This window comes from Leuciscus leuciscus (assembly GCF_965113295.1).
Source record: "Leuciscus leuciscus genome assembly, chromosome: 4".
In the NCBI taxonomy this organism is placed as follows: domain Eukaryota; kingdom Metazoa; phylum Chordata; class Actinopteri; order Cypriniformes; family Leuciscidae; genus Leuciscus; species Leuciscus leuciscus.
This window is the reverse complement of record NC_138728.1, coordinates 3,507,756-3,525,707: the sequence shown is the minus strand read 5'-3', so window position 1 is coordinate 3,525,707 and position 17,952 is coordinate 3,507,756. Positions and strand designations below refer to the sequence as shown.

The 17,952-nt window shown below is 38.3% G+C and overlaps 1 protein-coding gene and 1 long non-coding RNA gene across 3 annotated transcripts in view; one reads left to right on the top strand and one right to left on the bottom strand.

Moving 5' to 3' along the window:
• The window catches only part of LOC309496758, a 226,906-nt gene that overhangs the window by 127,838 nt on the left and 81,116 nt on the right, over window positions 1-17,952 (top strand). The window lies entirely within an intron of this gene.
• The window catches only part of aebp2 (AE binding protein 2), a 58,351-nt gene continuing 50,378 nt past the window's right edge, over window positions 9,980-17,952 (bottom strand). For both annotated transcript variants that reach the window (XM_082166804.1, XM_082166805.1), the window contains exon 8: window positions 9,980-10,695. In XM_082166804.1, coding sequence (XP_082022930.1) covers window positions 10,434-10,695 — 262 coding nt within the window. In that variant the 3' untranslated portion in view covers window positions 9,980-10,433. The remainder of the gene's footprint in view (window positions 10,696-17,952) is intronic.

Below are 17,952 nucleotides of genomic sequence, written 5' to 3'. Positions count from 1 at the left end.
ACACCTAGATGTTAAATGTTAAATCTAAATGCTAAATCTATATCTAAATGTTAAATCTAAATGTTAAATTTAAATCTAAATGTTAAATCTAAATGTTAAATCTAAATCTAAATGTTAAATCTAAATATTAAATCTAAATCTAAATGTTAAATCTAAAAGTTAAATCTAAATCTAAATCTAAATGTTGAATCTAAATGTTTCGGGTGAAACTAAATATTTAACTAATATGCAAATTTAGATTTGATAAATGATAAACATTTAGATTCAACATTTAGATTTAACATTTAGATTCAACATTTAGATTTAGATTTAACATTTAGATTCAACATTTAAATTTTACATTTAGATTCAACATTTAGATTTAGATTGAACATTTACACTTAACATTTAGATTTTATATTTATATTTATATTTAACATTTAGATTTCGATTTAACATTTCGATTTAATATTTAGATTTAACATTTCGATTTAACATTTAGATTTAGATTTAATATTTCGATTTCGATTTAACATTTAGATTTAATATTTAGATTTTGATTTAATATTTCGATTTAGATTTAACATTTAGATTTAATATTTAGATTTAACATTTAGATTTAACATTTAGATTTAACATTTAGATTTAGATTTAATATTTAGATTTAACATTTAGATTTAGATTTAGATTTAACATTTAGATTTAATATTTAGATTTAACATTTAGATTTAGATTTAACATTTAGATTTAGCATTAAGATTTAACATTTAGGTGTAACATTTAATATTTAGATTTAACTATTTAAAATATCTCTAAGTTGACAAATATTGTTGTAAATGTGCTAAAAAGTGACCGTCAAAAATTCATACCAGTTTTTTAAACATTGTTTGAAGCTAAATGTGACAAAATGTTGCTGTTATTTTCAGCGTGAGCCGCTTTACAAACGGCGCCCCATATTTGAGTGTCTCACAGTCTTAAATATCACGTCTCCAGCTTGTCCAAAATGCTGCCGCTAGACTTTTGACTAGAACAAGGGAAAAGGAACATCTTTCACCAGCGCTGGTCTCTCTTCACTGGCTTCCAGTCAAAAATGGTGTTCAGTTTAAAGCAGGATTGTTTGTTTATAAAGGCCTCTATGGTTTGGCTCCGCAACATATTTCTGATCTCCTTTCATTTCATCATACATCCACACCTCCGATCAACCAACAGTCTGCGCTTGATTGTTCCCAGGACACGTCTTAAACTGAAAGGAAATCGTGGCTGCTCCACAGCTCTGGAATAATACGTCACTTTACATTAAATCTGCATCAACATATAATACCTTTTAAAACTCATCTTATTACTGCATATAGTCATAAGTATGTGCTGTGGTATCTTTGTGCATTGCCTGTGATTATGTTTTGTGTCCTAGTTTTAATATTATTTGACTGACTGACTGATTATATCATGAAATATCTGACATTCCTATTCTCAGATATGTGTATGTGTGTATTTAAAATGTATTTAAATCAGGGGCGGCTCTAGAATTTCGTCCCTAGGACAAACTCACAAAGCAATAGCACAAATAAATACAAGAGAACAAAGATAGAAACGTCAGTCAGGGGATGATTGTGGTTTCAGGGGTTGCATTTTGGTTGGAAATGAAAGTCGGGTTGACGTCAGAACCTGACAGATGTTGGTTTCTGACATCAACCCGATTTTCATTTTCAACCACAATACAACGTCTGTCCAACTTTGGAGATTAACGTCAATCTGACGTTGGATTCTGACATCGACCTTATTTTCATTTTCAACGTTGGGTTTGGTCTTCTAAATGTGAATTTTGTCATTGTTTTGGAGCACACTAGCTTATAGGTAACAGTAACACTAGCTTATAGATAACAGTAACACTAGTAACACTAGCTTATAGATAACAGTAACACTAGTTTATAGGTAACAGTAACACTAGCTTATAGATAACAGTAACACTAGCTTATAGGTAACAGTAACACTAGCTTATAGATAACAGTAACACGATAACAGTAAGACTAGCTTATAGATAACAGTAACACTAGCTTATAGATAACAGTAACACTAGCTTATAGATAACAGTAACACTAGCTTATAGGTAACAGTAACACGATAACAGTAAGACTAGCTTATAGATAACAGTAACACTAGCTTATAGGTAACAGTAACACGATAACAGTAAGACTAGCTTATAGATAACAGTAACACTAGCTTATAGATAACAGTAACACTAGTAACACTAGCTTATAGATAACAGTAACACTAGCTTATAGGTAACAGTAACACGATAACAGTAAGACTAGCTTATAGATAACAGTAACACTAGCTTATAGATAACAGTAACACTAGCTTATAGATAACAGTAACACTAGTAACACTAGCTTATAGATAACAGTAACACTAGCTTATAGGTAACAGTAACACGATAACAGTAAGACTAGCTTATAGATAACAGTAACACTAGCTTATAGATAACAGTAACACTAGCTTATAGATAACAGTAACACTAGTAACACTAGCTTATAGATAACAGTAACACTAGTTTATAGGTAACAGTAACACTAGCTTATAGATAACAGTAACACTAGTAACACTAGCTTATAGATAACAGTAACGCTAGGAACACTAGCTTATAGATAACAGTAACACTAGCTTATAGGTAACATTAACACTAGCTTATAGATAACTGTAACACTAGTAACACTAGCTTATAGATAACAGTAACACTAGTTTATAGGTAACAGTAACACTAGCTTATAGATAACAGTAACACTAGTAACACTAGCTTATAGATAACAGTAACACTAGCTTATAGATAACAGTAACACTAGCTTATAGATAACAGTAACACTAGTAACACTAGCTTATAGATAACAGTAACACTAGCTTATAGATAACAGTAACACTAGTTTATAGGTAACAGTAACACTAGCTTATAGATAACAGTAACACTAGTAACACTAGCTTATAGATAACAGTAACACTAGCTTATAGATAACAGTAACACTAGCTTATAGATAACAGTAACACTAGCTTATAGATAACAGTAACACTAGTTTATAGATAACAGTAACACTAGTAACACTAGCTTATAGATAACAGTAACACTAGCTTATAGATAACAGTAACACTAGTAACACTAGCTTATAGATAACAGTAACGCTAGTAACACTAGCTTATAGATAACAGTAACACTAGCTTATAGGTAACAGTAACACTAGCTTATAGATAACAGTAACACTAGTAACACTAGCTTATAGATAACAGTAACACTAGTTTATAGGTAACAGTAACACTAGCTTATAGATAACAGTAACACTAGTAACACTAGCTTATAGATAACAGTAACACTAGTTTATAGGTAACAGTAACACTAGCTTATAGATAACAGTAACACTAGTAACACTAGCTTATAGATAACAGTAACACTAGCTTATAGATAACAGTAACACTAGCTTATAGATAACAGTAACACTAGCTTATAGATAACAGTAACACTAGTTTATAGATAACAGTAACACTAGTAACACTAGCTTATAGATAACAGTAACACTAGCTTATAGATAACAGTAACACTAGCTTATAGATAACAGTAACACTAGCTTATAGATAACAGTAACACTAGCTAATAGATAACAGTAACACTAGCTTATAGATAACAGTAACACTAGTAACACTAGCTTATAGATAACAGTAACACTAGCTGCTTATAGATAACAGTAACACTAGTAACACTAGCTTATAGATAACAGTAACACTAGTTTATAGATAACAGTAACACTAGCTTATAGATAACAGTAACACTAGTAACACTAGCTTATAGATAACAGTAACACTAGCTTATAGATAACAGTAACACTAGTAACACTAGCTTATAGATAACAGTAACACTAGCTTATAGATAACAGTAACACTAGCTTATAGATAACAGTAAGGCTAACATATTCATACTAAAAGCCAAAACACTTTAAATAGGGCAGTATTTGAGGGAACAGACATTTGGGTGTCCGAAACCATTGTGGACGTTATTTAGTGACTTGGAGTGACTAATCTCACATTCAATCCCACCACTGGAACTGTGTTCTAGAAATACATATGATATTGATATGAGGGTAGCCATAGATTCAGAGGTATAAGGTACTTTAAGTATTACACACAACAATGCAACAATATTAAAACAATACATTGACATTTACTTTTGATACTTAAGTACTTTTAAAAACGAGTACTTCTGTACTTTTACTTAAGTAGAAATCGGTCTTTACAACTTGTAACGGAGTAATATTTGACTAGTGTATCTGTACTTTCACTCAAGTAAGGAAGTTGTGTACTTTGTAAATATGCACAGATCCCTATTAAAGCTACAGAAATATTTGTTAAGAGCAGTGAGTGATTCTCTCTTTCTTTTGTAGTTTGATTAACATTATTAACATAGTAAACAGAGGGTATATGAGGATGATGTCACTTTCTGCACGGATCCGTTATATTGACCGTTTACGTTCACTTAAGCCTGTGTTTATGTGGATACTAGTCAACATAATTTGACATAACTTTGTGTGTATTTGCTTAAGAGGAAATGAAAGAGAACTCAATGTGGCGCTCTCACAGAAACGATCGATCACAGCGTGCGACTAGAGTCTGAGTCCTTGCGACTGAATGGCTTAAAATCCCTTGAACGTTTAAACTGACAAGACTTAAAAACATGATAAATGATGAACTTTCTCGAGGAAGCAGCACTGACCCGATCGTTCAGATAGTGGTTATAGTTTCAGGGAGGCAGAGACGACCACCTAAGAAGTCTCCCTTTAAAAGGGTCTAAAACCAACCCTGGTTTAAACACCATTATAATGATATATTAGTTGATCTATAACGGGCGATGGACGCCGCTGCCAAAGCCAAAGCGTGAACACAGATCTGACTTTAGCAGCTGATGACGTGCCGCACTGAATCACACCAGTGTAAAAATGTGACCCTGGATCTCAAAACCAGTCACGAGTCGCACGGGTATATTTGTGGCAATAACCAACAATACATTGTATAGGTCAAAATTATCGATTTTTCTTTTATGCCAAAAATCATTAGGATATTAAGTAAAGATCATGTTCCATGAAGATATTTAGTAAATTTCCTACCGTAAATATATAAAACATTTATTTTTGTGAGTGAATGAAGCACAATCGCCAACATAAATGAACAACTTTAAAGGAGATTTTCTCAATGTTTCGATTTTTTTGCACCCTCAGATTCCAGATGTTCAATAGTTGTATCTCGACCAAATATTGTCCTATCCTAACAAAACCATACATAAATGGAAAGCTTATTTATTCAGCTTTGATAGGATGTATAAATCTCCAAATTCAACAAATGTACCCATGTGACTGGTTTTGTGGTCCAGGGTCACAAATATAACTTTTGGTCTTTTGGTCTCTGCATTCAAAATGATTTTGGCTAAAAAAAAATCTTGTTTCGAATGGGCATGAAGCCTCTAATCACTATTGCAAGCGGCTGATTCTCTCTGCTATTAGAGCAACAACGTGAAAAAATCATTGTGGGTTTAAACTTTCCTGTAATGTGTAAAAAATGCCTTCAGGCTATAGAGAAAGGGCTGGAATGCAATAGAGAAACACTAAAGAGGGAAGTTGAGGGTGAGCTTATCAATCAGACAATACAGTTCACATAAATGACAGCAATAAACTGTGAGCGCGCTGGCGTTCCCACGAGCTAACCGTCTCACGTAGCACAAGCGAGGCCGCGCGGTATTATAACACACACTCATAAAAATCATCAGCACAGTCAGTCCTCTCTAAAATCAACAGCCCTAAACACACGTCATCAATGCTCTTTCGCCTGTGTAATTTACAGCTTAGTGAGTACGTGCCTTCACAGGCCCGCCATGATCACAAGTCAATTAGCCTGCCATCACATGAGGAGTTCTGTTCAACTTAAACGCTTCTGACAACCAAATGATAGGCTGATGATTAACAGGCTAATTAATGAAACAATAAATTGGGAGGATCTTGCCGTGCTTTAATCTGTTCAGTATGGCTCGGACTGATAAAAGGCCCTCACCTGATTGATAGGGCCAATTAGTCCATTCTTGAATCGCTCTGGGAACAATAACGGTTGCTGTGCTCCAAATCCAAATAGTGACCAAATTCATAAAAAGGAGGACATAACTGGATCAAAAGTAATGGAAATTAGTGCAATACCACAGGAAAATGATAGGATCTCACGAATAGCTGTATGACAGATTTGCTTTGATCAGTGCTTGCCGAACTGTTCATCAATAAGGTGGGATTTTACTGTCGGCCCAATGTTGAAACCTCATTTTTCAGGCTTTTTTGTGTAACTTTTCCTCTAAATGAATAAACAATAAATGCATACTTAATTAACGGCCAACGTTATAAAGCTAAACTGAAAAAGTTCTCTGCTCAATACATTTCTATTTCCAGAAAAAGCTTCAAATTAACCAACAAATAGAAGCATTTTAGAAAACATTTTAATATTTAATATATAATATAATATAATATAATATAATATAATATAATATAATATAAAAGTGTTGGTATTGTTAAATAAAAGTAATAAAAAATGTTAATTGAAATTAAGCTAAATAAAATATAAATATCAAATTAAATGTGCTACAATTATTAAACTAAAAGAAAAATAAATCTGACCTAAATAGAAATGTTGCACTAAAATTTTTTTTTTTTAATACATAGCAAAATCATTCAAACTTACTAAATTGATACCTGGAAAATAAAAGCTATTAATAAATCGAAATATTACATTCATATATCATATCCATCTGAAACAGTACAATGAAACCACTTATCAAGTTTGTTAAAATGGACCTGAGAGATCCGAGTGAGACATAACCAACAAAACAGTAAATGATGTGTGATGAAATTGTGTTATTTAATACAAACTGTGCTCTAATATGGTTAAACATTGTACTATGACTGGCCTGTTAGGGCCATATTTGTTAATCCGGGTATCATATTGCATATTTCAAGGCCCTCTCTGTGCTGACCCTCGCTGTATGTCTGCACAGATGCTCTCACACCTGACAGCTCCAGCTCCAGACATTCAGTAGTCCAGACAAAAGGCTGCGTATGTAGATCCGATCAGCCAGAAGCCATCACATCACTGACGGATGTTTACAATAGGGTCATAAAATATCAAAAACAGGAACATCCTTGGAGCCTGTAACTTTCAGAAGCCCTAAATCTTATCCGGCGCAGACGCGAGGCCGTGTCTCTGAGCAGAAGTGAAAAGCGTTGTGTGAGGTCAGCGCTTCCCCAGGGCCAGACACACACACACACACACACACACACACACACACACACACACACACACACACACACACACACACACACACACACACACACACACACACACACACACACACACACACACACACACACACACACACACACACACACACACACACACACACACACACACACACACACACACACACACACACACACACACACACACACACACAACACTAAACGCCTCAATCTGACGCTCATGCGTATTGAAAGGGAGCATGTTCCCGGTGACCCGACGATGGAGCGGATCTTACTGTTAGTGACAGGCCTGTCCCCGTCTCGCCCCACCACTGAATAATCCCGTACAGTATTTTAACACATCTTTATGATGCGCACTTTGAAGTGGTTCCATGGTATGTGACTGATGGTACACAGTGGATTTTATTTGGATAAAGGTATTTTTTTAATATCTAAAACCCAAAATCAAAGGAAATAAATAAGATTATATCATTTGCATAAAGGACCACGACATTAGACGGTTGTTTGCAGACATTATTTGACCGTTAAGCATATTTCTGCTCCAAACTGGCATTACCATTATGCAGGTAAAAATGTAAATTATGCACACAAAAAAAAAAATATATATTTTACTAAACTAAAGCCATTTAAAACCATAGTTATTAAGCTGAAATAATAATAAAATGATGGATATATAAATATTAAAATATTATATTTGTTTGAAAATTTTAATATTGCCATGTCAACTAACTGAAATAAGTAAAAAAAAAAAAAAAAGATTAATAGAAATATTAAAAAGTAATAAAAAAATGATAAAAGCACATACATGACTAAAACTTGGATTTAAAATTAAAACAAAACCTGAAAGCACGTAAAAGCACATTCAAAATGAACAAATACTATAATAGTACATAAATTATACTAAAATTACACTGTAATATTTCATATTTTCAAACATTTGTAATACTGTATTTATCAGAGCAGTATTTAATCATAGCAAAAATTACTTTAGATTGGAGTTTCATATTATATATATATTTTTTTTTTTTTTTTTTTATTTTTTTTATTACATTTAAAGGCTAAATGAAAAATGACCTTTACATTTGACAGGTTTGATGAGATTCACCCGTTTACAGTCTCTCTCTCATTACCCAGTGTGCAACATGAACCTTAAATCTTTTTGAGATTGAGAGAGATTGAGAGAGATTGAGAGAGAGAGAGAGAGAGAGAGAGAGAGAGAGAGAGAGAGAGAGAGAGAGAGAGAGAGAGAGAGAGAGAGAGAGAGAGACAGAGAGAGAGAGACAGAGATGATAATGATGCAAAAGGGAAGTGTGTAAAAGAGGAATACAGAGAACTAAATGAGAAAGAATGAGCTGATGTCCGGCTCTCCTGCGCTACACACACACACACACACACAGTAGCGCTTCACACCATTAGCGGGCTCGCAGTGACGCAGGCAGAGAGCTGAATTAGCCAGGGCTGATTGTGATAAATGTTGTAAACACACAGTTCAAACAGGGTTAGTCTCTGTGCTGCTGCCAGACCTGGTGATGAAGTGTACGATTGTGTCCTTGGGGAGTACAGTAACTGTAATGTTACACCATGTGCAGATGTAAATCAATCTCAGCCCAAACAGGAAGTGTGTGTGTGTGTGTGTGGGGGGGGGGGGGGGTCTTTGTAATCTTGAGAGAGCAACAAAACCTCCACCTGAGAACCATAGAAAGATACAGATCAGAAAGGGAAAAGGGAAGGAGGAGGAACTGAAGGACGTATAAGAAAGATGGCCAACTAAAATATGGCTTTTTAAAAACTTTTATCGACACGGAAGGCTCTAGAAGAGGAGCGTCACTTCAGTGCAGGACCTTTTCATGGTCCTTTTCATAATTTATGTCTTAATAAACGTTTCATTATTAAATCCTTATACATCGCAATATTCTATTCTTGTCACATGTAAACTCTGTTTCTGTATTCACGTTCTCCTCAGTTCCCGTCAGTCTCCAAGGTTGTTAATTAGTTCATCACATCTGTTTGTGTTCTCCCTGATTACTCCACATGTATTTAAGCCATGAGTTAGTATGAATATGTTAGCCTTACTGTTATCCATAAGCTAGTGTGCTCCAAAACAATGACAGAATTTGAATTCAGAAGATATGAGCGTTCAAAACAATGATTTTGATGACATCACTCTGGACTTCAGCTTCTCATCAGACGTTCTGTCCAATCAAATGCTCGCTAGAGTCTGAAGCTCCGCCCCCTAAATTATAAATAGATGCTGAAGCTGTGGCTAAAATCACTTATTCACACATTTACTATTTTCTACATGGCACATAGTGCACTATATAGGGAATAGGGAACGATTCATTTCCATTGGGTGAATGAAGTCTGGTTTGATGTTAGTGTCACGCGAACGACCAGAGACACGAAACACTGAGCGGATCATGTGATCGAGTCGACGCAGACCAGAAAACGTATCGGACAAGTTTGAATTCTGCACAGAATGATATTGTAGAGCGCTTTGGAGGAGATTAGGAGGAGAAACGGTTAAAGATTAGGAGGAAACTGGAGGAAGCTTTACCTGTGATATAAACTAAACGCTATTGGCTATTTTAAAAGGGGGAGGAGCTGTTCGATATGTCCCGCCCTGTCTTCCTGTTCAACACATTGAATAATGCTGTGCGTTTCAAGACAGTTCAGTGGGCCTTTAATGCTGTTTTAATGTTTCTACACATAATATGCTTCAAACAAACATGTTTCCTCTAGAATATTGTTTCCCGTAACTAACAAAAATCAGTTGCTTAATGACATCATCATCCTCCAGGAAGTGACATCATTTTGGTGGGAAAAGCAAATGTTTGTGTTAGCAATGTTTCTGATGAATTCTGTGATGTTTTGTGGTATATATAACAGTAATGACCCATGAAAATTACAGGGAAAAGAGTCTGACGAGACGAAATCCAACACATCCGGCCCACATGAGCATTACGTGTGTTAAACGTTACGTGCAGGGCCATGATGACTCCAATGAAAATGTGAGGGACGATGAGACAAGTGGCAGGCTTTTTGTCCAAAGATGGTCAAGACATCCGTAATGATCCCGAGAGTTGCCTTCGGAGCTTGCATCATGGAATGATTAACCAGCCGGCACTAAAACTAAAAAATGCACGAGTTTAAAAGCTCTTTCATTCTCAGGCTCATTAAAAGCACGACTACAGTGATGAACTTCTTCATGTCGGACATGAAAGCGTCCTCACTTGAGGAGGTAATCTGTAGCACTGAGATCAACTCTTTTAGCGGTGCGAGTGGCCCTGTGATCTGACACGCCGGGGACTTGGACTTCACAGCTCTGAGTGAAGCGCCTCGGGCACGACGAGCGTCTGGAAGGACGGAGCGAGAGGTTTCCCACATCTGCACCCTGAAATCAAAGATGAATAGCACAACATCAGAGGAGGGCAAAGCAAACAGTCACTCGGACTTCACCGAGGGTCACGGCTGCATTGCTCATGTTTTCCACCCAACGGACGCGATGATTAAAACAATGATGACTGCGAGAGAATAACATCAAACTTCTGTCATGATTTACTCACTCCCACGTCATTCCAATCCCGTATGCTGTTATTTTCCCCCTGAAAGAATTCAGGCATTTTCATGTTCATAAAAATAGGTCATACTGACCACATGTGTTTCATATATCTGTTTTTAAGAAGTCTTTTATGCTCATCAATTTGATTTACAGTAAGAACAGTAATTTTGTGAATTTTATTACAATTTTTATTACAATGAAATTTACAATTTCTATGTGAATATATAGTAAAATGTAGTTTAAAGTAGTGTAATTTTCAGCATCTTTACGCCAGTCTTCAGGGTCACATGATCCTTCAGAAATCATTCTGATATGATGATTTCTTATTATTTTCAGTGTTGAAAACAGTTGTGCTGCTTAATATTTTTGTGGAAACCATGACATTTTTCTGGATTATTTGATAAATAGAAAGTCCAAAAGAACAGCATTGTTTTTAATAGAATTTTTTTTTTATTTACTGTCACACTGGATCATTTTAATGCATCCTTTAACTAATAATTTAATGAAACACAGTATATATGTAAAATATAGCAAACAGATTAATATCTATTTATCATGCTTTTTTTCATCACATTTTTTTTTTACATTTTCATTCATTTAATTTAAAATTGTATTAATTCCAAGAGACAAATGTTTTTTAATGGTTTAGTTAACAATAATTACCCTGATTCATCCATTATCAGCATAACATTATATATCAGCATAAATAATTTGCCAGAATTTAGTCATCATTGCATTTCTAGTCTCCACCATCGTATGGAAAAGAGCAGCGAGAAGTTTCTTCCGAAAGTCTCCTTTCACGTTCCACAGTGATATTAACAGCATTCAGGACTGAAAGGACATATTTCGAGTTGTTTTGGCCCAAACACACAGGCTAATGAAGGTGCACATGCAAAGTTTGAGTGGAACAGAGGTTACGCACATCCTCTCATACTCGTCGGCTTTGAAGTCACTGGATCTAATCTGTTTTCCATTTTCATTAACAATATAAATGTTCAAAGAGACCTGTGGCTCCCTCGGGCCGCGAGAGTCAGCTCAACCTTGACGTAGAGGTCACGACAGGGACGAAGGTCTCCGAGACCCGCTTCACGTGTGGATTTCGTGAAACATTAGCAATGACATGATTCACAAGGAATTACACAAGACGTCAAACGCTTCCTCAGAGTGGCGTCCTTCACCTGAGACACACCGAACAATCTGTCTTATCATGAGCTCAGTGTCCGCGGCGCTTCAGAAGTGCTTGAAGGATGAAGTGGTCTTGAGTAATCATTTCATACGCAGAACTACAGTCATTATCATAATCTCTGTGGTAATATCCAATCATAAATAGCAGCCGCCTCATTGGACGATCCCACTCGGCAAACACTAAACTCACCTTGCACTTTATTTATTACGCGATTCAAGCTCTACACGCTATTCAATCTGACGTGAGATTGAATGTGTGTATAATTTATGGTGCCTGCTAAATATAAGCACCGTGTGCATTAGCAAATAAAAGACACGGGACGCAGCAAGAAGCCGCTGGGTAAGGTTAGAGTTTAACAGGATCAGGATCACAATTCCTAGTACTTTCCCTTCCTCCATTAAACAAGCTGATTGATAATCTTTCCATTAAACGATGGCTGATAATGCTTTATTTGTGTTTTTCGGTAACACTTTTAAATGATCTCCCGGTAGTGAACATTGGATAATGCATTAACTAGATGAGGAACACATTATTTATTCATTTTTGTTAACTTTAGTTAATAAAAATACAAACAGTTCATTGTTAGCCCCCTTTTTTTTTTGAGTAGACATGAAAATGCACATTTTGAACTTAAATGGTGGTAATTAAAGAATGCTGGTCTTGTTTTAAAGAAGACATTTGGCAGATTTTTGTAGATGTGAAATAAATTAAGAAAGTGAAACAGAAAAAAAGTTATAGAAGTTTGAGTTTATGGAAATGTACAATGTAAAAAAATTCATTATTCATATTTTATATGAATTTTTTTTTTTTTTTTTTACCTGGGCAACTCTAAAACTGCAAAAAAAAAATCAAAGTCAAAAATCTGAACAAGTTGTGTTTCAAAATTTAGGTTGATATCTCAAAAAATGAGCTTTCAGTAAAGGCCAATTTATACTTCTGCGTCGGGTGCGCGTAGAAGGTACGGCGTAGCATACGCATTGACGTGTACCATACGTCGTACCCTTCGCCGTACCCTGACGCGCACCTCCTCAAAAATGTAACTACGCGTCGCGGCGACGCGGACCGCAAGATCTGTGATTGGTCGGCTGGATAGCATCGCGTTTCCTCCTACGCATTTCCGGAATGATCTTCTGCACTCTGCACCGCCCGCCCGCCATTTTTAAATTCCGAAGATCAGTGAAGAGCCATGGAAATAGACCAAGTGACCGAGAGATTGCTTGAAGAAGTGCGGAAATACAGCCATCTGTATGACTCCTTCAGTCGCCATTGCTCGTAGAAACCTAAACTCAAAACAGCCGCGAGGAATGTAAACACAGTGGAACTGGAACATTAAAACCCACCCGCGCCAACTAGCGTTTCGGCGGTGTAACTGCAGAGCAACACAGACATTCGCAGAAGTATAAATGCTCACGACGGCGTCGCCTACATGCGTACCCTACGACGTACACTACGGCGTACACTCGACGCAGAAGTATAAATTGGCCTTATGAGTTTGTTTGAGCGCAGTACCGAACTTTTTCACTAGGTGACAACCAGACTCCATTACTGCCCATATAAGGGCGCCTCCATTTCCACATGTGGTTAGAGTGATCTGAACCATTATTTCCACAATTTTCATACAATTTATGAAGTAGACATTCTATTCAGAAGTAATATGGGAAGTTTGGCAGATTTTGATATGAATTCCACCTCTATGAAACACATAAAAATAACACGTATGTGCGCTATAGCTCGCTGCCACATCACAAATGGTGAATCTATTATTTTTTTCTTTAAATTTAAATAATAAGGAAACCCTTTACAATAAGGTATCATTAGTTAACATAAACCAATAGTGAAAAACACTTCTACAGCATTTACTAATCTTAGTCAGTGGTAACTTCATTTATTAAGACATTTGGTTACACTATATTTTGAGGTGTCATTGTTACAGTGTAATTATATATTTAAGTACTGAGTAAAATTGAGCAACTACATGTACTTACTATAGGGTTAGAGTGTCACATGCCTGTCCTGTCTTGTGCTGCACATGGGTGTTTTGTTGTTTTGGGCCATGTGCTCGTGTCTATTGTCTAGCCCCTCCCATCTTGTTATCTGATTATTGGTTTATTTGTCCCACCTGTCTGTCTCGTTACCCTCCTTTGTTTGTTCCCCTATTTAGCCTCCTTGTGTTTGTAGTCTTGTGCTGGTTCGTTGTCCGAGTTACCTGTCCTTGTTGCGTGTTCCTGGAGCTCTGTGTTTTTTTTGAGTTTGTTACCCTGTCTGCATGTCATCAATAAATTCCTCTGCATTTGAATCCTCGTCTCATATTCATCCGTTACGTGACAGAACGAACCAGCCAAATATGTGGATTCAGCGGAGTGAAATTATTTCTGGTGAGGATAAGGGATCTTCAATTTCCTTGTTTGAATATTTCGCCAAATGTGCTCAAAGGACTATGGAGGAGGAGAGGACCATGGCAGATGACGGTCAGCAGAAAGGCAAGCCTTCACCGCTGGTCCCGAAACGGAGGAGAGGAAGGAAGAACCCCTCCGTGACTGTTCCGGTGGTCCCAGTTCCGGTGATCCCGAGTCGGTGGTGCCAGTTCCGGTGGTGCCAGTTCCAGTGCCACCCGAGGGGTCTTCACCGCCGTGGCCGCCCGAGGGGTCTTCACCGCCCTGGCCGCCCGAGGGGTCTTCACCGCCCTGGCCGCCCGAGGGGTCTTCACCGCCCTGGCCGCCCGAGGGGTCTTCACCGCCCTGGCCGCCCGAGGGGTCTTCACCGCCCTGGCCGCCCGAGGGGTCTTCACCGCCCTGGCCGCCCGAGGGGTCTTCACCGCCCTGGCCGCCCGAGGGGTCTTCACCGGCCTGGCCGCCCGAGGGAAAGTCTCCGCCCTGGCCGCCCGAGGGAAAGTCTCCGCCCTGGCCGCCCGAGGGAAAGTCTCCGCCCTGGCCGCCCGAGGGAAAGTCTCCGCCCTGGCCGCCCGAGGGAAAGTCTCCGCCCTGGCCGCCCGAGGGAAAGTCTCCGCCCTGGCCGCCCGAGGGAAAGTCTCCGCCCTGGCCGCCCGAGGGAAAGTCTCCGCCCTGGCCGCCCGAGGGAAAGTCTCCGCCCTGGCCGCCCGATGGACTGTCTGCTCCGCCCTGGCCGCCCGATGGACTGTCTGCTCCGCCCTGGACTCCCGAACTTTGTGTGCCTCCCTGGCCTTCTGAACGGTCCATTCCCCTTTTCCCGCCCTGGTCTGTCCCTCCCTTCCCGCCCTGGTCTTATGGAGCGTCTGGTAGCCGCTCCGTAGGGAGGGGGTAATGTCACATGCCTGTCCTGTCTTGTGCTGCACATGGGTGTTTTGTTGTTTTGGGCCATGTGCTCGTGTCTATTGTCTAGCCCCTCCCATCTTGTTATCTGATTATTGGTTTATTTGTCCCACCTGTCTGTCTCGTTACCCTCCTTTGTTTGTTCCCCTATTTAGCCTCCTTGTGTTTGTAGTCTTGTGCTGGTTCGTTGTCCGAGTTACCTGTCCTTGTTGCGTGTTCCTGGAGCTCTGTGTTTTTTGAGTTTGTTACCCTGTCTGCATGTCATCAATAAATTCCTCTGCATTTGAATCCTCGTCTCATATTCATCCGTTACGTGACAGAGAGTAGGATTAGGATTTGGTTGAGGGTTAGTTGCATTAATAATTTACTATTATTACTATGGTAAATACATGTAACATATTCAAAACTGTAAAATAAAAAGTTACAAGATATTTCTACACTGTTACCAGATCTTCTACACTGTAAAGTCTAACAGTTGTTCAAACTAACTTAATGTCTAACAATTTCTTGTAAAAATGTGTTTACTATTCGCAAACTACGCCTTTGTCAGTCAGAAAACCAAAGTTAAGTGTGAGGCAATTTTTGTGTATTTGCAGTAGCTCAGACTTTTCTGACCTTTTATCCTAAAAGACGATCCTGCTCTGTGCTGGAATGTGCCGGAGCATTTATTTAACTTTCAGATAAATATATGCATTTATCTATCAGCGGTCCACTCCACGCTTGCAGCTTCACTGGCCAAGCATGAAAGCAGTACGAGCGCTAGCCCAAACAGATCACGGAAAGCATAAATCCATGGAGAAATATTTAATGAGGGAGAGAGAGCGGCTCACGTTTATCAGAGAACAGGAACACGAACTCATTCAGTCAGAGAGAAAGCTGAAAAAGAGAGTCAAGGGCCTTTGAAACGGCCTACTACCACACTACTCACACTACTTTTTGTAGTATGTAACTTGAACGGAATACTTGGATGATGCATGCAAAAATATGAAGTATACAACACTACCTGGAATGAATAAAAGTATAAAAACGTACTGATCCAGATTTTGAATGGCAGTGTATACTGTATATATATATATATTTTTTTTTTTTTACATATGCAGTGTGTATCAGTCTATGGGCCCTATCTTGCATCCAGCGCAATTGACTTTGTACAACAACGCATGTATCATTCCTAGTTTGCACCCGCGCACAGCGGACTTTTCCCTCCACAGACGCACGTCGGTAAATTAGGGAATGAACTTGCGCTCCCGGGGGCGGTTCAGTGAAAAGAGGAGGCGTGTTCCGGCGCAAACGTTCCCTGGTGCTATTTTGCAGTTTCAGAAAACAATTCCACCACAGACCAGGAAAAACCTAGTCTAAAGTCAGTGGCGCGTTATTCAGATGCTATTTTAAGGGCGCATGCTTGGCCATAATGTAGCGTGTGCACAACGCACATACACTTTGCTTCTCTCATCTACACACAGACACAGTAGTTCACATTTTTGCACACCATACATAATTACAAGGAAAAATATTTCACATGAGGGAAATCTTTAGCCCCGTTTACATGCACACTTTTTTGCTATTCTGATTAAGATCGTTCTGATTGACGGATTCCGGTTGACTGTTTACATGGGATGTTATCTAAACCGATCTGGTGTTTACATGTGCTGACGCTTTCAATCGAAATCATTTTGTGACATGCGCACACTTGTCTGCCGGATCTGGAAGCTCATCATTTTCCACGTTTTCAATCCTGTCAAGATGGTGCATCACTTAATCGTTGCGTTAGTTGTAGGCATTAGCCGCGTTTCCACTGTCGGGCCAGTGCGAGCCAGGGCTTTAAACGGCCGTGCCAGGCTAATAGCCTCGGGCCAGTAGCACCGTGCCCAAAATCTGCTGCGTTTCCACTGTCGGGCCAAAAGCTCCACAGCGCTTCACTTAAAACACGCCCGTAACACGCCTCTCTGGAACAACGTAACACTAACCCATCATTTCACCAACAAAATGGACGTTTTATCATAAAACTAATCAGAAAGAAATCACTGGAAACAGCGTGATCGCAAAACAAGAGCGACCGTTTGCTGGCATTTTTATTGTTTAATTGAATATTTAAAACCCAAGCATCGACGTTTTACCACAGGTTTACAATAAAAAGCGACACATTGATCATAATGAATTAATTTGTGTCAAAATTGCACATTAGTCACACAGAAATAAAGTGGTTTACCATTTATGACGTTTGTGAACGTCTATTTCACAAAAGAAAGAGGACACGCAACTTTCAGTCGCGTCTGTTTCTGTTTATTTGGTAGCCTAGTTACAGCACATATTTACATCACATGTATTAACTGGAATGATCATTTCTACAAATATGCCACCAAAAATATTACCTGAGGAGCTTTAGCACTCTCTCCCAGAAGGATACAGTTATATTTTCAGTCAGAGATAAAGAGGATAGTCCGGTATAAAGAGACGAGACGTAGGCTACTGACAGATAAAATAAATCAGGATTATGATAACCTATATGATTTGTCTGATTTCTTGATTTGTCTGATTTCGCTGATTTCTAAGTGTTCATATTTACCATGTTTACTATGGTAATGGTTAGCGTGCATAGTTTTTTGCATCTGG